General features: G+C 31.1%; 1 protein-coding gene across 1 annotated transcript in view; it reads right to left on the bottom strand.

The window, feature by feature from the left end:
• The window catches only part of LOC106687913 (uncharacterized), a 106455-nt gene extending 88258 nt beyond the window's left edge, over positions 1-18197 (bottom strand). Inside the window, exon 1 of the mRNA XM_014432081.3 lies at positions 16304-18197. Within this exon, the coding sequence (XP_014287567.1) occupies positions 16312-18054 (1743 nt within the window). The 5' untranslated portion in view covers positions 18055-18197 and the 3' untranslated portion in view covers positions 16304-16311. The remainder of the gene's footprint in view (positions 1-16303) is intronic.
• Between the last annotated feature and the right edge of the window lie 5722 nt (positions 18198-23919).

Raw genomic sequence — 23919 nt, 5'->3', positions numbered from 1 at the left:
TATTTTTTTTCAGTTTCCAGAATCATGGAATTTTTAATGTTGGCGCACTAATGTGATCTTTCCTAGTACTGTGACTATGCTGTTCCTTTTATATTCTTGAAATATTTTCATGTCGATTTAACGAAGTTTTTTAGAGTTTTCCCCCGTATACATTTGGTTACAATTTATTCCATGTAATACATTTTGTTTATCAAATTTTTCCTAAGAAGATACAATAGAAGAAAAAAAAATACAATAATATTAAAACTATGTCCTCAGAATCGAAGTAGATGCTCCTTAATTTATAAGAAATAGTCAATTGGATAGCGGCTTTCTGGTAGAATCAGTAGATTAATCCATGCAAAAACATTTTAGATAATTTCATTACAAATTAGCAGAAAGAGAACTAGCTTAAAACACTGACACTGAAGCCCAGATTTATGCATGATTTATCATTGTGAACTTACTTTTAATTTATTTATGTATTCATTATATAAATAAATTATTTATTTTATGAATTATATAGATATTAATAATTCTTGTTTATAATTTTTCTTTCCATTCTTCTAGTAGAGTTTTTTATTGTTATATATATATATTAGTTTGGTTATTGTTAACTTAATTTATCTATATTATATACAATTATCCATGTCCTTAGATACTTCTTTTACAGAAATAATACCCCCACATTAACAATGTTAAAAACAAATTAGTTACAACGAAGTAAACCCCATCAGGCCAATCTGGAAATAAAGAAATAATGTAAATGTAAAGATGTGTATAATTGAAAAACTTAGTTTGGATGTTAAGAACTAAAACAGAATAAATTTATAAAATAAATTCAGTTAGAGGTTTTTTGATGTATTGTGTAATAAAAATCATTCAAAAGGAATTTTCTAGGCTAATCACTTTTATTCGCTTTTAATAGTTTCTAAATAGAAGTTCACTAAATAAATAATTTTAATCGCCATACCATATACCACAGTTACAGATGCTAACTTTTAATTACATAAGCAGTAAGATAAATCTCTCTGATTTGGTTGGGATACAAAAAGCTGGCGCGGTGCGTGCACTTACAACATTCACTTATTTTAAAAATTCTTTTTATAGAGTATCTCGAGGTGGAAATAAAAGAATATAAATTTTTTCCCTGCCAAGAATACAACAGTTAAACAAAAGATAACGAAGCCGTGTACATATGAATGCGATCGAACGGTCTCGGTTTTGCTTGGAATTTGTGGGTTTTCCGAACCTTATTATTCTAATTAACAGCACACAAAATCGTTAAGGAAACTTCCATTCAATAAATTACTAAACTCGTGTAAAATTAAACTAAAAATATAAAGAAAAATAGTTTTATAACCTTGAAACCTATTACTTTGTCAGTAATTTATTGTAAATTTAATGTAATTTTTTCTTAATATTTTAATGTAATCTTTCTTATACAATGGTGAAAAGGCTGATGATACTGGGTCTAAAATGGAAAAAATATTTCATCTCAACCAGACGGAGAAAAATTCAGAATCATACACCGATGTATAAGAAACTAGGTAGGTGGGTGTAAATGCAGTTCAAGGAGTTGCCTTATGTTAGATCAAGTAAAATGGCAAGGCGATATCGACAAGTACCTCTGTCAGAGAAAGTTTCCGTTACTCCAAAGATTAATGTTCTTTCCTATATTCCTTTTAACAATATGAATTATTAAATTAAAATTATTTTCTAGATTAACTATTAGCGAGGTTAATCAAATGTTCTAGCCCTTTGCCTACTCCCAGAGATATCTAGTATCATATTAAAAACAACACTTAATTATAAGTAAAACCTAGTAGAAATTATTATGAGTATTTTAAAACTAAGTAATAAAATTTAGGTTTTTTTTAATTTAGAAAACCGACATTTCGATATTATCGATATCGATATTCCGATATTATCGAAGGATAATATCGATATTCCGATATTATTGGTTACTAAATATCGATATCGAAATATTGGATATCGGAGCCAAATATCGATATCGATATCCCATCACTAGTTAAGGGTGCGGCCAGTGAAGAACATAAATAAGTAAAAACGTATTTATTAGTGTCAACGTTTCTGCCAAAATTTCAAACCTTCATCTGGGCTAAGAAAATAAAATTAATTACAAAAAATTGTTAAATAAGAAAATAACTAACACTATAGATACATAAATAGTGTTTAGAAACATGTATAGTCTAAGTAATATAAAGAGATAAACGCTATTACAGAGAAAAATAATATTAAAATTAAGAAAAAGGAAAGTACGAACAATAAAATACAAGTGAAAATCTAGTTAGTAAATATATTTTCAAAACGATAAGTAATTAATGATTAATTTAAAATGATGAAAAAACTTGAAAATAAAATGTATAAGTACGTAACTAAATATGTAAGTAAAATAACATGATTAAAGAAATAAAATATAAAGTTATATAATCCAAAAGGAATAAAGAAATGGGAATATTTTAATTTAATAATTAAAATAAATAAATTAAATCTATATTGCTACCACCCATGAAGGATCAGAATAATGAAAGGAATTACTGTAATTAGATTTCTACCCAGTTAAGGGTAACTTGTTGATGAGGCAGGGTGGACCCTGGAGGGCTCCTGAACCCATAGGGCTGACTCACGGCTACAGTGAAACAAAAAATAATTATCTGCTATATTCGGATTTGAACCCGGGTCTTTAAAGTTTGTAGCACAGTGCCTTATCCCGTGGTAGCTCAGTAGCTACCCCCTCCCACTTTAATTTAATAATAATTATTTTAAATTTAAGTTATGAACAAAAAAAAAAGATAGAGAAAATATAAGTAACTAAATATGTGAATAAAATATCAGAATGAAAGAAATAAAATATACAGTTATATAAAACAAAAGGAGTAATTAGTAAATATGACAATAATAACCGTTGTTGAACTTGACTTAAGAATGGGGGTATGTAAGAAATTATAATAAAAGAGTCGAGCAGAAGGGGCGTAGAAAGTATGATGAGAAAAATCAGTAAAACGTAAAGAACATACCAACATAATTTACATGATGTGGTATCAATAATTCATGTGTGATACTAGTGTCGATATTATTAATTGAAGAATTTGATGGTACGGATGCTTAATAATGCATGCGGGTGCATAAGGATACTATGCATTCGATATACCACTGATTATATGCAAGTCTATCATATTTTTTTATTTTTTTGGTTGGCCTGGGTATCGGCATTGGATACTTCAGTTAAATTGTCGTATCGAAAGGAGTGTCGATACTTTAATGGTATCGTAACGTCCCTAGTTGTAAATAATGAAGTAAATAGTAACACAATGAGGCATCTTAAAACGTGATACATATTTGATATCAAAATATCATTAAAATTGACTATTGTAATACAATTTGTAAATTTTGAACATTTCTACAATAAATATTTTCAAGACATAAAATTTCAAAGTTCTGTTGAAGTTTTGTACGACCGAGAATACGATGGCAAGGAAAAAGCAATCTATAGAAGCTATATAATAGAAATAAACATTAAAAAAAAAAAAAAAAAGAGGTAAAATAAAAGAAAACTTCACAAGTAACTTGTATAAGCCATCAAAGAGACTTTAACGGTAGTACAGAAAAGGGAGAAGCCACAGAATGATTAAACGGGCTTTCTATCCAAGAATGTAGTACCCATAGCCTACCCTACTTGTTAAAAATGAAAGCGAGCAGTAGGGAAATGCACTTAGCATTTACTGATCAACAATGTCAGGAAACATCTCCAGAGGAATGTAGAAAACTAAATACACCTGAAAAGAGAACATTCTCAAGAGTAATCAAATAAAAGCAAATTCAAAAACTCTTTTTTTGGAATAAATTAAACTAGAATCTTCCTATTTTCACCTACGATCAGTGTTTAATTTCTAATTAAAATCAACCTTTACAGTGGAAACGCGGTAGAGTTGCAATGTCAGGAAGGGTGAGAAATATTTTATCTGTGAATAAGATAACATTCTACACCAAGTAATTCGCTTCAGTCATTCAACAATAAGCAACCTGATGAAATATCCAGTCATTCAGTATCGACACGCTGTATTTAGCACAAGTCAACCAACCGGAAATGTTATATAGCTGTTAACAAAATGATCTCCGCTGCAACTTCGTTGAGCGACCAGGAAAACTTCTTACAACTGATACCTTGACATCGCTAATAAACTTTATTTAATACTGAGTGACATTTATTTTATGCGTAGAAGTTAAAAAATGTCAAAGAAAAGAAACAAATCATATTAAACTAAGGAATTCTATTGGCATAAACTGGTACAAAAGAGTATTATTATTATTATTATATGGGCGACAAACCATAAAGGTATAAGTCTTCGCGCGATGTATTAAGAAATATATAGTGCGTTTCTTGACGTGTTTTTTTCGTAGGGTGGGTTCGTCACTCACACGCCTATTTTTTGCGAGTGTCACTATGCTTGAAAAAAGCCCGGGTGGGACCGGGACTCGATCTGACAACCTTTGGGTTGGTAGACTGGCGCGTTGCCACGCTGCTACCTACAAAAGAGTATAGGTAAAATAAATTAATTTTAAAATGAATTCATTCATTTCACATTTCACAAAAAAATCCAAATTTTCAATTTTTTTTTCTATTTCAAATTTTATTTATTGATAAATATTACAATCTGCGACGACGTTGTTAGGCAACAAGTAATAGTGATAACTGATCACATTCATACTAAAATAAAATAACATAAGAATACAAATAAATGATAAAAAAATTATATAAAAATAAATAAAATCTCTCTCTAAATATATACAAACAGAAGGATAAAGAAAATAAACATAATCAAATTATGTACATAAAAAACAAATAAATAAAATAATCTTATATACAATATTTACACTATCAAGCTGAAGATCCTTGAGCCCTCTCTATCCCCCACGTATGAGAGGCAGAGCAGAGCTCTTTGAGATCCCAGCGCATTCCTCTCACCGCGTCACTAGCAATGAGCCAGTGGAGGCTGAGCAAGTGCGCTAAAGTAAAATGTGTATTTTTTTTCTTGCCTTGCCTATCCATACGAAGATAGGCCACTAAACCCTTGGAGTATACCAACTAACCCCGCACCTTGGGTTAATTAGTATCATTTTTCAGTCTTTAAGGTAATTTGTTTTTAGGCTTACCAAAATATGGATTTAATTAATAGATCCTATATGAGCTTTTAGTAGAAAAAGTTAAACTATCCCAACGTTTTGCACAAAAACCTAAAAAAATAAAAACCAAATTATATCTCAACTAACTCCGGTCTACCTAACATTATTCCAATTATACTCCATATCCCAACTTACCTTTAGAACAAAAACAGACCTGTTTTTAGCTTAGGGTGTCACTATAATGTACTATTTTTTAATCAAACTTACACAGGAGTTCAAAATACAAAGATAACAAGCAATGTACTTCATTTTATACAAATGGTTTAAAATATGATTTTTCAAAACATCTAAAGATGCTAAAATGAATTAATTTAAATTCAATAACTAAAACAACCCAAATTATTTTCAACATGAATCGAGAGGCACATGTCAATCTTCAATTTAAATAAAGTAACTAAATAGGTACCCTAATCATATTGATAAATCAAATATATTTTCTCTAATAAATATTTATAGAGGCTATTTTTTTCACATATAAATATTCTATTAGTAAATAAAAAATTGATAATGAATCAAATTTTGGTATTGAATTTATCATTCACAACGAATAAAGATAATTTATTCATAATTCGAAATAAGATTTGACCAAGGCTGATGCATACTAATTGAATTAAGCTTCTGAGGAGTTGAAGCCCATACGCAACTCTCGACCCTTAGTTGTTTCTATTAAATTCTTGAAGAAAATTCAGTTAAGCCTATGAAACGTTTTAAATGCTGCACTGGCTCCTTCCTGGATGACTGCATCCAGAGAATACTTAATGTTTGACTTCCACATCATTATTAATTCATCACAGACTTGTACATTAAGGAATGCATATGCAAATGCGTCAGAAACGGACCAGGTCAACTTTCGGAAAACGTTTAGGGCGAACCATGAAAGGGTATCCTTAGGTCTTACGAATAACGTGAGTATTAACGGGAAGTCAAAGAACGCCCAAGCTAGGCTATAGTAGGGGTATCCATGATCTTCAGTTTAACATGTTAAATGGAAAAACTTACGTCAAATGGAGAAATAATTCCTTCTTTTACCATGTTAAAACGACATAACATGAAACATAGCTGGGAGTCAGTTACTAGGTCTGTTAAATGGAGAATGATGTCACGCAACAGACCAGTTGAGCTCATCACCATTTTGGTTTGTTGTCGTGTTAGTTTACTTGCTCGAAATTAGTGTTTTGATTTTGTTAGTATTGTTTTGGATGTTTTTATAACTAATAAAGCAATGGATGATAATAATGTAATGTTAGTTGTCAATTAGCTCATCTTGATTCTCTTCCTCAACAGTTAGATCAACAAGGCACTAGGTGGCCAAACATTCACACAACTTCCACTTTAGGCATTTTGTAATTAGTTTAATCAAAACTTAGAAGTAAACAATAACAAGAAGTTTTGGAAGGAAAGGTTATAAAACAAGTTGCTCATGAAATCCGCTAGGAGCTCTTATGCATTTCACATCTAACATGACTTTAAATAGTGCTGCTCACAACTCGATACTTATATAATATTTAACATGGTAAAACATTTTACATTTAACACAACATCATGAATACCCCTAGTGAATCCTACAGACCATCGATATTTTCCCCTTATATTATAATGAAAGACCTGATGGCCATGCGGGTTGGGACGTGGTAGGTAATATCTTAGCAATACAATTAATCACTAAAAAAAGGAAAAGGAAAATAATTCAAAGATTGTTTGATTCTAAATGGATTTTTGAGTTTTCAAAAACTTTTTTCTATGACATAATTGCCAAAATGTAATACATAGTTATAAGTAATAAGTGGTAAACAAAAAATAAATTTTCCAATGGTATTGCCCAACGCAATGTAATAATCATTGTACATAGTAATATTTATGAAATCATACTACAAATCAAAACTTTTATAGAAAAAAAATTAAAACTTGTTATTAGATAATCTCTCACTTAAGCTCTTATAACAGTATGTTTCTGTTTATACGATGATAAATGTCTCCCTTATGATTTATTATAATTCTTTTTTTTTTAATTATATATTATTTATTTATTTTACTCCAAGCATCAAATGCGCTTCAACGTACTATCCCTGTAATATTATTATATAGGGATGTGTCCCAGAATAAATAAAGAAATATAACTAGTACATTCAAGAAATATACAAGGCAATTTAAATTGTACTTATAAACAGAAGAAATACTCCTCGTTATTTTTTATAAAAATATTTTTTAATCAGAACAGATGAAAATTTAAGATACCTATATAATTTTCTTTAAAAAAGGATTGTTATTATTATTATTATACGGGCGACAGACCATGGAGGTCTAAGTCCTCGCTGTGAGTGAGTTTTGTATAACTTTATGGTTGTTAAAAACCCGGATGGGGCCGGGCTCGAACTCGCAACTTTAGGGATGGTAGATAGAGGCGTGTTGCTACACGCCCTAAAAGAGGATACGTCCCAGAAATCGTATTTATTCAATAATTGAATAAAACTAAGTTACAAATAGCTAATTAAATTAGTAGAAAATTTATTTAATAACATTTTATTATTAAATTTAATTAAAATAGGAAATGTAAAATTAATGAAATTTTCGGGTTTTAAAAGCTATTATATAAAAAATGTTCTTCTGTTTAATCTAAAATAAATTAAGCTGAAGAAACTTGTTTAAATCCAGCACCACGATGATCACACTAAATTTTGAATGGAAACAATATTAGGTGTCTTTATCTAGATGAAAACCGTGATTTGACATAAGTTATTTTCAACCCTTAAAAAACCTGGAGTTGACATCATTCTAGGGACAAAATCATTTTGCAGACCAATATGTGGTCTCTTAAGAACACCGGAAGGTTAGAAATGAGGTAGGCTTACAGTCCCATAGGCTCCGTTATATTATAAAGGATAAGTGCTAATTATAATTTCTATTAATTATAACTCAATAATATGAATATTTATGGAAAAATATTACAAATCAATATTTTAAAACACTTCTTATTATTACCATTTTATGGTTATTTCATTTTTGAACATTTCCCATTCGTTCAATTTTTTTATCCTTTTTTTTAAAAAGAATTCCGTAATGATACATTTTTTTAAGTGTCTGCTGAATCAGTAATCAGACAAGACAACGTACGTATTATTATTATCTATCCTGAGAATAAATTTTGTTTCCTTAATTAATTACGCTAATGTTATGGCAGTAATAAAAACTCTGATAGTAAAAATAATTAATTTTAAATGTGAAATATTATGCATTTCTTTTGGGAAGAACTCTAAAATGAGTAAGCAAGCAAGCCTGAAATATTATTGTTCATTTTTAGACGAAAAAAGGACATTTTAAAAGGGTTAATACTTTTTCTTTAAATAAAGACTAAAAATATACAATTAATATTTTAAGTTGATTACTACTACTATCGTCAAGAAACATTACAGTAGTATTTTGATAATTTTATTTTTTACCATATCCCAAGGAATTAGTTCATTGTTAAACACTAATATTAACTGCATGAATTAATTATGTTTAATATTCGACTTAGCCAATTGCACTATCGATTCTGAATTATAATTCTATACTCAGAAAACTATTTTTTTATTTTAATAGTTAACAATTATTGTTAGTTTATGCTTAGTCATTGTTCGTTGTATACGTTGAATAAAATATTTTGTGCGGTACACAACAAAAGGTCAATGTTTTATGATGTCCTACGTTATTTCAAAATGACACCGAACAAATTTAGCAGCACTAAACCATAGTATGTACAATGAGTAACAAAAAAAATCATAAATGAGAGAAAGAAAGTGAGAAGTAGAGGTGGTTATAAGGAAAGATGGGTGAAGTGGTTAACCATAGAACGTTCAAGGTACTCAGCATTCCTTCCCCCACCTCGGCGTGAGTCGTCGGGTAGGATTTTACACTAACCAAACCTCGTTCTCTAAACTCAAATGTAACCTACAAATTATTTTTTAAAAAAATCTTTGATACCTAAATTAGACTCAATATTTAAATGAGTATAATATATATATTAAAATTTATTAAATTTTTAAAGATTAATCTTACTTTATAATGATTATATTTATAGTAAGTTAAACAAAATTGGAAACATGTGTAACCGTTAAAATAACATTTGTTCTATGCAACATGTTTTACGTAAACCTGCAATTGAACAACTTCATCTTTCATTTTGGCTATTGGAAACTTCATACTTCGGTAGAGATTCCAGCCAAAAGCATTTTCAAATTCAATAAATAAATATATATGGCAAAAACGAAGGGTAAGAAAACTCGACATGGTGTATGTGAACTGCCGTGCGCGGGTTTTCCCATTCGTGCCTGGATGGATAGACAGACGGTAAATGATAGAAGTGGAACAGCCTGCCTATGACAACAAAAGATCTAAAATGTCTGTTAAGCCAATAGAAGAAAAGAAAATGGATAATAGTACACAAGTGTCTCCCCACATGGTGGGTCGGCGTGTACTCGTGCTCACTTATTTACCGTGTTCTATTGTTGTGGAATATAACCGACATCATTATAATTACTACTGTTATTATAATTGCTTAAACTTGATTACAGTTTTCGACTTCTGTACGCTATGCTCGCTCAAAAAGGATGAACAAATCCCCAATGGATACTTTTCAATTGAGTTCTGGTTTAAATTCGCGTAAATCAAATCACTTGATAGTGCCAGGTCATAGCCGACAACAATGGTCGACCATTTTCTTGGTATAAGTGAGTGGAGCACACTCGCCATGTTAAGTGACAGTTGTGAACTCGTACTAAAAAATTTAATGAATATATATTATAGTAAGGTGTAGATTAATAATTGGAGAAGATGGTAGGGGGGGAGGGGGGGTGAGAGGGGGGTGTGATCAGTAATAAGAACAAATTAACAAAACAATATTTATTCATGCTGACGTTTCGAGTTGAGTTTCAGGTCTTCATCACGGAACCTGTAGCAATGAGGTTCTGGCTAAAACTGGTTTTACGGTTACACATTTTTCGAATTTTGTTTAACCTACTATAATTATAAACATTATGAAGTACGACTAATGTTTAAAATTTTGCTTCTTATTCGTGAGAGATTTAAATTGTATGTTATAAAATTTAATATTTAATATTTTAATATATATTATACTCATTTGAGTGTTGAGTCTAATTTAGTTATCAAAGATTCTATAAATATTAAGATTCAATTAACATATATTATATGCAGAGTGTGACAGGACTAGTATACTATAGACCAGGATGTTATTCTACACTACATTAGTAACAAAAAATATCATAGCTTTTATGGATCATAGTCCAATTTCGAACAGCGAAACAAGAAATTTAGGTTTTGTGTTTTTTTAAGCAAGTCACGTCACTGCGCTACAGCGGGCTTACTAATAGACAAATAATAAAAAGTTTTATTTTTTTTTATTAAGTTACGAGTTTTGCTGGAACTCTTAAAAACTATTCAAGATAGTAGATCGTAGAAAACCATATCGCAAAGTAGATGAAATTCTCTTCAAAAAATATGGTATAGCTTATCTAAATCTATTTTATCTTACAATAAAGCCAATAGCGAAAAGTTTTATTTTCATTATTATTATTATTTAAAAAAAATTACCAGTCTCAAGAAAATATTAAGATTATAAATAAATTATTATTTATTTTTTTCCACCATTGAAGTTAAACGTATTGCACTTCTACATTTAATATGTTTCAACTTTGTATAAATTAAGGCAAGGTTTTTTTTTTTGCATTTGGCTCCTGATTTGCCAAAAAGAGTGGACTGGAGTTAAGATTTTGGCATATACCTGAGTTTGAGTTTTGAAAAGGTTATAGTAAGTCTCAAAACAAACAAAAAAGTTAATATAACCTATAGTCCAATTCCACGCATTGAAGCAGAAAATACAAGAAAAATCTGAAGTGAAAAAAAAAATTTAAATCGATAATACAAGAGTGGAAGAGATATTTACAGAAAATTAAAGGAACTCGGAATTTATTTATTTTTTAATTTAAAAAAATTAAAATTGAATTAAAATTAAAATTTTTCCTTCCCAGGAAAATAAATTAGAACTATCTGTGTTTCAATTTTTATGCATGAATTGATTTCATGTCTCTAATTCACAAAAACCTTCATTTCAATTAAAAAATAACAAATGAAAAAGTATTATCAAAACAGGATCACTTGGATTTCCATTTTTGGAGTCCTTTAATATCCGGGAGTCTTAGCTCGTTACTTAGTCCGTCTCTGTAGAATTCAGCGATTCATTGCCTCATTGATTAGGAAAAATAAACAAATTCTTTTCATTTGAATAATAATCAGTCATTTTCTTTCAAAATTCGGAAACCCGATTCAATAATTTCGGTTTAATCAGAACTTATGTTTTAGTTTCAATTCATCTATGTAGTGCCTAAATTATGTTTGTTTTTCCTTTTTAATATATATATACTTTTATCAATTATGACATATATATATATATATATATATATTCGAGTTTATATTATTATTTATTTAAAATTAATATTTGTTGTATTTTATATTTGTTCTATTTATGTTAAAAAGGGAAAAAAAGAGGAAAACGAAGAAAGATAAAAACAGAGGAATTAATAAAGTATAGAAAGAAGAGAAAAAATAATGAAAAAGAGCCAAAGGGATGAAACAAAAAAAAAGTCATATATTATTATATATTGTTTACTTTTTATCCCTATATGTTGTAATATTAACAAAAAATTGATTATATTTTAATGAGTATGCTGTGTACCTAGCAACCCAATGAAGTTGGGCAGCACGACTTTATATTTATATTTTAATAAAGTTTTTCTATGTATATTGGATTTTTCTTCATTTTAATTCTTACTAGTAAATAGTTTAATCTTTCTTCACCCACATTTTCCCTCGAGAAATTACTTTCTAAATGAGGGTAGTCTTATAATTGGAGTCGGCCATATAGGTATGTGACCAATAACTTTATACTTACCTAGATTAATCCCGGTAAAATATGGTGTGATGTGAAATATGGGCATTGTTGGAAAATATGGTTGTCAAATTGTTGTTGCAATACTGGCAGTTAGGAGGCGTTTCTTTTTGAAAAAAGATAGGAGTGGGTGAGCTACGGTTATCTTGCACAGACTCACTTTATCCAGAATCATTTTTGAGAGATCCTAGTTTATCTTCATTTACTAATATTTCTTAGACATATCTTATCTATAGGCTCATTAATAATAATATTATATAATAATAATAACGCGTTATAATATTATCCACTTCTCATTTGTTACAAACGAAATGATGATTTTATACCTTCTCTGTTTCCCTTTCTTTATTTTCATGCTAACAGAATTGTTTGTTTGGTCGAATGCCTAAAATGTGCTTAGTATACAACTCAGACGCCCTTGTCCTTATTAATTGGTGTATTATTATCATAACTTCTTGTTTCAATACAATTTTATTTCTTAAACAATCCTATTCGTTCGTCCTTGAGTAGTAGTTTACCTGCAATAACAGTTACTTATCCTTGATACGTCAGTTCTCTTTTATTTCCGGGAATCAAAGAATGTATTGGGAATGCGGCCTTTTTAGCAGGCCTCATATATTTCTCATTATATTAATTGGGACATTTCTTGTACTTATGGGGTATGCGGGGTTCAATGTTTATAAATATAATAAACATTGAACATTGTTGGGTGTCCCGTTAGTCCACCTCTACACCAACCCTATGGTGTTGTGTTTTTTAAGTAAGACACATTTTTTGTCGAATAGGAAACAATAACTAGTTCTACGAGTTTCATTGCTTTTAAAACCATACTGACCTGTAACTTTTAATTGTACAAGAGCCCAAGAAGAGAAAAAATGCAGTTATTTAATCCCAATTTTTTATTACTTTAATGAAAACTATGTATAATTATCATTCCAAATTGATAAGTCTGCCAAATATAGGTAGAGGGAATAAAAATGGCGGCTGTTTCAAAACGTTAAAAAAATAATTTTTCATTCAGAGCTCTATATCTTTAAAACTACCAACAACACTAAAAAAAACCTAAGAGAACATCATTTAAAGTAGAATAAAATTGCTAAAGTATGAGCCCTAATAGAGCTTTTTAAGTTCAATAGTATTTCGGGAAACTGTTCGGACAAATTTTCATGTGTAAAATTTATATTCATATGTGAATATCATAAAAACTACTACCCCCTACAAAGATACGTGCAATAAACTAATGTATAGTAAGTTAAATTACTTTCATTTTGAGTGCTAATAAACATATGCCAGTCTTATAGTTCCAGATATATTTTTTTTAAAAATCAAACATTTTATACGAACTAGAAATGGACATTTAGTGAATTTAATTTGTCATATATCATAAAAACTACTACTACTACATAGATAAACGTTATCAACTATTTTATAGTAAATTTAACTTGCTTTATTGAGTGCTAGCAGACGTCTGTATGTTGAATGTTCCCTGAGATGTATTTTTTCATAAATCAAACTTATTGTCCCAACAACTATAAATCAATTTATTTTAGCAAATATCATGAAAACTACTACTGCTACGAAAATAAACGTCAGGAACTACTTAATAGTACATTAAACTAACTAAAATTTGATGGTTAATGGTGGATTAAGTACGTCGAATGGTTTTTGAGATATAGATATTTCACAATAAATTCACTTAACTGATCTTCTAGTACATTTTTTTTATGAAATGTTGCTTTTTAAAAAGCTATATCTCGAATACTATTAAACGTAAATAGCTGAATTAGGGCTCATATTTTTGCAAATTTACTCTACTTTAAATGATGTTCTCTTAGGTTTTTTAGTGTTGTTGGTAATTTTAGAGACAAAGAGCTCCGAATGAAAACTTTTTTTTTCAACGTTTTGAAACAACCGCAATTTTTCATTTCCCCTACCTATACTTGGCATACTCATCAATTTTGACTAGTAATAATACATAGTTTTCATTAAAGTAATCAAAAATTGGGATTAAATAACTGCCTTTTTTTTCTTCCCGACTCTTGTAAGAGAACTATAATGGCCTGGAACGATGGTTCGGTTCGTACGAATCGGATTTGCGAAAATACAAATTAAAAAGTTGTTTAAGTACATTTAACACGTTAAAAATTTTATTTTCAGGCATTTTTTAGTCGAATTTTTTAACATAAAATATTTCTATCTTTTTATTACAATATTTTAACTTTTTTATGAAATAAAAATTTCATCCTAACTAATTAAGTTCGTATCCTGAATTCTTAATAGTAAATACTGTTTACGTCAGCTATTCATATGTTCTGGTTTTATGTAACCTTCGATTTCGTTCTCGAAAAAACATACCATACTTTAAACATAAATACACATATATATATACCTTATCCTATGCTGAATTAATTCTTGCATGCCATTCTCCTAAGGCTTCTATCAAGAAAGTTAAATATTAAGTGAATTTAAAGCCCCGAGTTTGGTAGAATTTAATTTTCATACATAGAATTTTCGAATTTTTCTAGATCGAACTCGAATGTAAGTAGACTTCGAATTAAATCATTTATTTTGAGAAAAAAAAAAATTTACCTACAATCAAGCAAATACCCAATCATTTTATGTCAATCCTGACTGCAACCATCGCTTTCATCGGAATTGCAAACCCTACACTTATTTATAATTCATCAACGCGTATTTAAATATGTATCTATTTAATTAGTAACCTAATACTGAGAATAATAACCTTCTCAGTAGGTATTTTATTAATAATCATGAGTAAATTTAACTCACACTGGGAATATTATGAAAATAAATAGGTTTTTAGAAATACAATAATATTAATATTAATAAAGTAAATTACAGCTATAATTATAAAAAAAGAAATATAGAAAACAATTCATAGATTAATTTTATGAATTAACTACTTATATTTATTAACTACTTATACTTATACTTATATTATGGCAAACAAGTAAATTTTTGTTGTCTTTATAAAAATTTAATAACTTTTTATCATTATGTAATAAGATAAAAAGTATAATTTCCAAGTATTGCTTTTTGTATGAATATTACTAACTTAAATGTACTGTTGATACTAAACATGAGTAAAAATTACTAATTTTCTTCTTAGAAAACGTACGAAATTCAAAAAACATGAGTACTACAAACATAATGATTCTACAGCTGACACATTAATGACAAGTGATGTCATGTCTTGAAGTATAGAGCCCTTGTGTTGCTTGAAAGGTAATTAATTTTTTTTTTTTTTCAGGAGAGTAAAATTTACTATCATTAGCATCCTAGGGTTGAAGAGAACATAGGGTCACGTTTTGAATTATTCATGTATTTCTATTATTTTTTTCATAATGTAATTAATTATACAGCCATTATTTTATAATCTAAGTACTTTGGCAATGAGTATCGATTTAGTAAGTTTAACAATCCCTGGATTGCAAGTGTGATTAATTCCTAAATTTGTCTGATACTAATTTTAAATTCTGTTATTAGTAAAATTCTAGTATCACCAACAGTAGTTTAAGGAACACAATATTCTCTCAAACTTATATTTCTTACTTTACATGATGATTCTATAATTAATTAAATAGAAATAAAAGAGCAATAATTCGAATCAACATAAAGTTTATTCAAGATACTTTCCAAATTATTCATAATGACGTTAACCAGGGACAACTAGCTTAAGAACAGAGCCCTTATTTTAAACATTCTATTTAATTATATATATTCATTTGATTTTTTGAGTTGACATGCATAAAATAAAATTACAGAAAAAAGTCTTGATATCCAGTTAAACAAACCATGGGGGTAGAAGATTACAAATAAATTCTTAAGACAAAGAAAACTAGCACTATATCCAAATTAATGAATAGCTATTTAAGTTGAATTTAAAAAAAAAAAAATAATTGATAAGGATATTCACAGATTGTCTTGATTTTACGCACGCAGGAGTATATCGATAATGTTAAGACCAGTTATTGGAACAAAATATTACAGCAGTTCCATTGTGTTGAGTGATTCCGCAACACTTACTTCGTATACTTTATGTCACATATACTTAATTTAAGCCTAGTTTCACCCTGTGATTATTCATGTGTACGTATGCATACAAAATTAAAAACGTTTAAATAATATCAAAAATAAAATTCATGGAACACTTACAGCTTCAGTTATCTCCGGGCTTTGGAATTTCTCTGTTGTGTTTGCTGATAGACATTAGCAGGAACCTGGGATCGTTCAATGTCATCTCCAGTCAGTTCCAGATCTTCCATCAGTTGAATTATTTCTCTTTCCTTCTTCATTTCCTCTTTGTTGGCAGGAGGTTCGTAGTCACTGGTTCCAGGAGCACCAGCGAATTTAAGGTTTGCTAAGGAACCGTATTTTCTTGAACGATGTTCTTGCCTTATGGAATAAGAAAAGGCTCTCTCATTCATATGCCCTTTTCTTCGGTAAATACCGGTGTTGTATGGCGAACCGTCTTCTTCTTTTTTACTCTCCTTAGATGTTCCATAATTTTTGGCACTAAAACGTTCATCTCGTCCGTTTTCCTCTCGCTTCCTGTCACCCCAATTCCCACCATTGTCTTTATTGCTATGTGTGTTTTTAGGCTTCCTATGATGATAATTCATTGTCGCATATTGATGCATCATGTAGGCTTCTAACGGAAAGTGACAGGGTTGATAAGAAGAAACGGGTGTCATAGGTCGATGAGAAGGCATATATATGGGTTCTTCTAAGGGGTACATTTTGACTCCAGGCTGAAGCAAAATCGAGGGAGGAAAATTAGGCTGATGATACCGAGGAGGGAGTTGCGGTCTCCGAAGAATGGGAACAGTAGTTGGCGGTCCAGGGGCCATTCGTCCCATAGGTGGACCCTGCCTCAGGAGGGGCACTCGTAGAGTTCCTTGGGGCATTCCTCCTCCTCTCATAAGTGAACCATTCATGAGTAATCCGCCATGTACTTCATCTTGCCTTCCTTTCTTCGATTTCTGTTGTTCTTTCTTTTGTCGACTTTTTTCTTCCTTCAGTGGTGGTGGTGGAGGTGGTGTCACACTCACTATCTGTCGTGGACGTGACGAGCGACTACTTCTCAGGGTGTTAGTGCTATAATCGCCATAAATGTTCTCTTCGTTATCATAAACATCCCGGCTACTCCCTGCCCACACTTTGTGATTTTCATCTCCGTTGTATATCGAAATATCGTCATTCGATCTTGAATAATCGTTGTAATTGAATGGAAAATTGCGAGGCGTTGTATGAAGAGCACTATCAAGGGTCAATGTACTCCCTTCTGCCATTGGAGTAATTTTTCGCCAACCATCCACTTTATCAATACTGCTATTACTTCCATGTTCCTTTCTAAGAGTGCTGTACGCATTCGAATTATCAATATTTTTCACATAAGATGAATCGGCATATGCATGAAAACAACATCTAACTAAAGCATTAGCAGCCATCTCACGTTTGCAAATAAAAGTGTGGCATTCGAGAACTTTGATCCCAGTTGTCCTTCGAAGAATGCATGCAAATAAAGGTGGATGATTCGGGTTCGGGGATCTAGCGAAAGGAGAATCTAACGGTAAAAATCTTGGTTGAGAATTAGAATTGGATTTTTCAGGGACTAAAACATATCTGACAGCGGCACAATAATGTAAAGTATCGATGGGAAAAAATCTGGTCACCTGTTTGTGATTTTCGTCAACATTTTCCAATAGCACACCATTACTCCATACACTGAGCCAAGAATCGATACCGCGAGCTCCGAGGGCACCTTGTTCAGGATACAACTCCCTCAATGGTTCCTGGATACCCTGAAGGCCGTCTTTAGTAACGTGTGGCACAGCGGAACCGAGATAAAGAACACGGCAGCGACAGATTGGTGTCGCTTCTGAACTCCTGCTGGCAGCCATCATGCAAGCATTCTAAGTACAATAGTTGAATGAGCAACGCGTTAGGTAATATGATTGCTACGTAGAGTGGGGGCGCACACCGACACACTTCGGAGAACCAACACAGGCCAAGGCGGACCGACACTGAGGCTTAGTCGGGGCTGGGAGATAGTCGGCAGTCTTCGTGTCTGTACGCTACTCCTCGTTCTTCGGTTGACCCTGGTGCCCCACTCCCCACAGGTAAGATGGCACAGATTCCACTACCGTGATATGACACCATTCTTTCCATTGTTGGCATACACTTCGGGTGAGAAAGTCGGTAAGCAAGCCGAATAAGACGATTCCATCAGTCTTTCCGAAGTAGGTGGTGTCGGCATAAGTGTATTAGTGCTCAAGTAAAAGTAGTTGGATGTATCAGTAAATCCTAAACAGCTTTCTCTTTTCTAAAGGACACGCTTTATTCAAATATACACTAATTCCATTTAACATTAGTTAGATAACTTAAAAATAAATTTAAGTCCTGATTTCTTTATTTATAACACAAAATAATCATCAAGGTATTTTATTATAATCTATCGTCTATATAAAAAGCGTAACACTCACTTTATATTTCTTAATTAAGTTTAATTATTTATTTTTTTAATAATATACTTATTTTTTATTAATAATCTATTTTTATTAATTGCAAAAATAAAACAAAAGTATTTATATTTATATTATTTATCAGTTTCTGAGTATCCCAATTGAAAGTTAATCAAATATAAACCATCTTACTGGATGACTATTATATTCACTCCCTTATTTAATTTAGTTAGTATTACATAATAGTCCTCCTTGTTATTGAATTTTATTTCATTATACTCATGTCAGGCAGTTATACGGGGCAGCATGGCAACGCGCCAGCCTACCAACCCAACGGTTGTCAAATCGAGTCCCGGTCCCGCTCGGGCATTTTTCAAGTATAAAATAATACAAAACTCACTCACAACTTCCCCCCGGGCATTTCTGAGGCCCGTTAGCCTATGGGAAGCACTCACAAAATATAGGCGAAAAAACCACGTCAAGAAACGCGTGATGTATTTCCTAATCCTTAGACCTCCATGGTTTGTCGCCCATATAATGATAATAATAGTACTCATGACGATTTTTTGAAATACATTTATTGTTCAAATAAATCAAAAACAAGAAAGAAAAGCCTTCAGAAGCAATAGTGCTTGGGGTGTGTGTGTCTGTGTCTGTGTGTATGTAAACATATAGCTTGAAAACGAAATGTCGCATAAAACTAGAATTTCCTATTTAGAGCATGTGTATGCCTGGGATGTTATAGCTTCGTTAAAACTGAACAACCGGTAGTGCCACTTTATAGAATCGAGTTTATTTTTTTTTAATCTCAAAAACATCTCAAACAATTTTGATCACACTCGTTCCATCAATGTACAACCAAGTGATCTTTAATATCAGCTGATCTTATTCGCATTGAACAGATTAACTGGACTTAAATGCTGAATATTAAAAAAAAACTATCTCTAAAGTACCTTTAATTTTGTTTATTTAAAATAATTAACCACTTTGAATAATTAACAATAATGACATATGCATTAATATGAATTATGAATGAATTTGATATCTAACTAAAGGTAAAAATGGAGAAATAAGCAGTTCAGAGACAAAAAAAATCGAAGATAGCCGAGCGTATCCGATCTCACCCGATTTCAATTATTCTTCAAAATAACCATCTGGAACAAATTTGATATGCTTTATTCTCTCCTCGAGAAATCCTATAATACGAATTTTTATAGCAGTTATAAAGTTTAATGATGTGCGCACTGACACCCGATTTGTTTTTGGTTTTTACTGAAAAACTCCAAAACAATTCATCTTACAAAAACTCTTGTCTTATTATTTTGTAAATTAGTTAGAATTTCAGACCAAAACCAACTGTTTACAATGATTACTTAGTAAAATACGTCTCTCCGCAAAATTGACCATCTTTTCCAAAATGTTAAAAAAATTAGTTATGACCTATTGTTTTGTGAAATATCATCAAAACTTTTCGTTCTGAGAGAACAAACATATAGAGTGAATTTAAGTAAATTTAATTAGCTTTCGTTTCATTAAGTGAATGGTTTTCTAATCTAAAATGGCAGATAATATAAAACATGAACTTTAAGAGGAACATGTTCAAGTTCTAGTTTTTAAGTTTTTATTCAATTATAATATAAAGTTCTGTTTGTGTTTCGTATTTATTCTTTTTTTATTAGAATTAATAAAACATTAAAAATTAGAACTTGAATTTTTTCCCATATTTCTCTCAAAATCTACTTTTAAATATCCTGTTGTTACTTGCCATTTTTAAGATAACCATTGAACCTAAATAATCTCTTATAAAATTAAATGAAAGCTAATTAAATTTGGTTCATATTCAGAATTTTTTTAATTTTCTGGATAAAACGGTCACTCTGTGGAGAGCCATTTCTTAAAATGTAATAACTAAATTAGAGTTCATTTTGGTCTCAAATTTTAAGTACTCTAAAAGTAATAAGACAAGATTTTCTGTACGGTGCATAGATAGTTTTGGGGTTATTTAGTAACGAAAAAAAAAATTCAAATAATTCGCTGATTTTGGGATATTGTGTCTACGTTTTTCAATGCTAAAAAGTTGGCTTCTTAGAATTGATATAGCCCCCCAAAACATATTTAAAAACAAAATCAGCGTTACCCATTTTTCTTGTATAATTTGACTGGATTATTTTCCTTCATAGACTAATAGTTGACTCAGTGGCTACTTCATAGACAGGGCTTAGGGTTTCCACAGAGGATTTAACAACACCAGATTCATTTATCCAGCACCGCTGTGAAATGAATATTGACAGTTCCTGAGATATAATTTTTCAAAAACCAACACGTTTTTGTATGTAATGTATAATATCTGCAATATATAGTTCCTAAAATAAATGTTTTAAATAACCAAAGTATTTGTCCAATTATGGAAAATCAAAATTTTGTGAATTTATCTTCATTTTGTGAATTTATCTTCGCAAATATTGTGGAAACTGCATTTCCTATAAAGACACTGATTGTAAACCACTTTTTTTATGGTGCATTTAAGGATGGTGCACAATCACTGAAACCACTTTTTGGTGTATTTTTCTTCACCTACTAACTACTAGCTTCAAATTATAGAAATCTGTACGCTTAATATGTTAGTTTTTGAGTTACTTACAGTTTTTCAATTCCCAAACTGTTTTTTAAATAACGGAAAAAAAAAAATAGGAATTTATTTTGTAAAATACCATGGAAACTGCTAAGTCTACATACGTTCATATTTTTGGTCTGTAGTGAGAGTAATTTTGGCCTATACCATTGCTATAATGCAACTTTTAGTTACTCAGAATGATAAATTTAAATTACTTTTATTAATCAAAACAATGATATAATAATTTAATACAATTATTATATTGTTTATTAATAATTATTACATTTTTATTTTTTTGAGTGAATCTTCAAGTTTGGGTGTTGCATCATTTACCCATGATATGCTACCAGAAGGTTAGCAAAGGCAAGAGCAACGCAGTCTCGTTCTACGATAAAAGCAGCCGCCTCTGTAACCATACTTTTTCTTGGAGGAAATTTTGAGTAGAAGTCGTAGAGGAGTGGGATCCTTGGTAGCGATGCTAGGGGATAGCCCTTGAAGTTTGACAATACTCAATTCATCTGATGCTTCTCTACAAGCTACCGCTTCTGAAGTTATGGTAGCGCCTGCTAGTTTGGTGGCATGCAGAATCTGTAGGTGGAAGTCGAGTGAGGTTGGTTTTGGAGTTGGCTCCACGAGACAAAAACATTTTCAAGAGGAGGTGAAGTTTTAATGAATATGACCTTACAAAGCTACAAACACTTGATGCCTGCCAATGTAAGGGCTTCTTCAGTTGAGTTTTGCCGCAGAATAACCTAAGCCCCATCAGTATATCTCAAACCGGTGAACAAATAAATGAAATTAAATGAAAAAGAAAACTCGAAATTTTAAAACAGTTGTTTTAATTTTTATCATCTTCTAATCAAAATTTAGGGACTAAAAATAAATCTAAAACACTTTTGTAACATCTTTATCAACAATAGCTATTTAACAATTATTCTGGAAAATCAAATGAATAAAATGGAAATTCATTTAGATTTGTTTAATATCACTTCAATTACTTTTGTTTAACGCCATTTCACCCATAATAAAAGTCTGATATTTGCACTACCAAAGGAATATGTAGTGAATTAAAATATTATTACGTTTTTGGTTATAGTGATTTTTAACAGATAATGTTAAAAGCAACTCCAAGTGGTTGTTGGATAGTCTGACTCCAATTGACAATGTGAGGTACCCTATACCAGAAGGCCTCGACTATAAGAGGTAATACAGGAACCATCGTGAAATAAGATACATAAGAAAAAAAAAAAGAAAAAAAGGTTGGAGGTATATACTGAATCAGTATGTGCTTATGTGCCATGTCCCAAGATGGAACCGCTTCTCTTTTTTCCCCCCGATCCCTTTTAACAGAATAAAAAAAAACAAACAATAAATTAGTGGTTGCTTTACGTATGGAAAACATAAATCAGGTTGAGTATTACCTTTTTCTACCTGTGGTACTTTAAGGTTACAGTGCAATACTTATCTCGTTTTGTGAGTTGTCCATTCTTTATGATCCTACTTAGAAAAAATCCGGAGGTAAGGGGCTTCCTCATGTTGATTTACGCATAGGAGAGAGAAATAAAACAGTTATTATTAAAGACAATAGATAATGATAAAAATAATAAGAAAAACTGAAGTCGAAAAGAAGTGTGGGGGGGAGGGAGAGGAGGTGCATCTGAAGAAAGGAGTTATATGGTGATGTTTACAGGGTTTATGGAACCCTTCCTGCTTAGCCACCTCGCAGGAAGTGGGGATGGGGTATTAGATTGGAAAACTGGATTGAAGGAAACAGAGAGACTGTCAAAGAATTTGATGTGTCTCCGTGTGATGTGTTGTTGTAGAGTTTCTAGCTGTAGTTCGTTATTAATGAACGTCTTTCTAGAGATGTTCCTCTGCATATCTTCTGCAGTGTGCTGTTCTGGTATTGTTGTAGTGATTTCAGGGCGGTTGGGTATAGAAAGTGTAGTAGTGGTGCACCGTTTAGAAGTGATGGTCGTAATATTGCTTTGTAAATGAGTAATTTGAGTCTGAGTGACAACCCTGGTGAATAAATGAGGTGTTTGAGTCGGTATGATGTTCACTTGACGATCTGTATTCTGTTTTGTGTATGTGCAGTGAATGATAGGTGGGATTCTAGTTTCATGCCAAGGTATGTGAGATGTTTCTTGGTTTGTATTGTCTGTTCGTTGAGTTTTGGTGCTGTTAGGAGTTTTCTTTCATGAGAAAGCGATGGCGTCCGTTTTTTGTGGGTTGATATGTATGTATATGTCTCGTAATTTGTTAGCGATGAGTTGGGCTGCTGCTGCAGCCTGGTCCATGGCCTTGTCTGCATCCATGCTGGCCGAGTATATACCTCTTCAATGAGAAATTACTTTACTGCGATTTAGTATATTCTTTTGTTTACGTTTATTAATTAAAATAATATATTTACAATTACGATAATAATTACATGGTTTATACATTCAATTATTTACAAAACAATCATTAAATAAACACCGCAGAACAATCGAACAGACATTGGAAATGCTCTCTGGCGGGAAGTGATGAAGATATTAGTTCAGGTGGGAAGCGATAAAGGTGTTAGTACTTCCACTCGCTCAAAGGTAGCTTCGCTACAAGTCCATAGATTAATAAAATATCTAACAATAAGTTAAAACGGGTAAACACATAGTCAAAATACATAGACTAACAGATAATAAGTGTAAATACAG

Source organism: Halyomorpha halys, unplaced genomic scaffold (assembly GCF_000696795.3).
Source record: "Halyomorpha halys isolate HHAL.00 unplaced genomic scaffold, Hhal_1.1 Scaffold1024.1, whole genome shotgun sequence".
Taxonomy (NCBI): Eukaryota; Metazoa; Arthropoda; class Insecta; order Hemiptera; family Pentatomidae; genus Halyomorpha; species Halyomorpha halys.
This window is presented reverse-complemented; position numbering and strand designations above follow the sequence as displayed.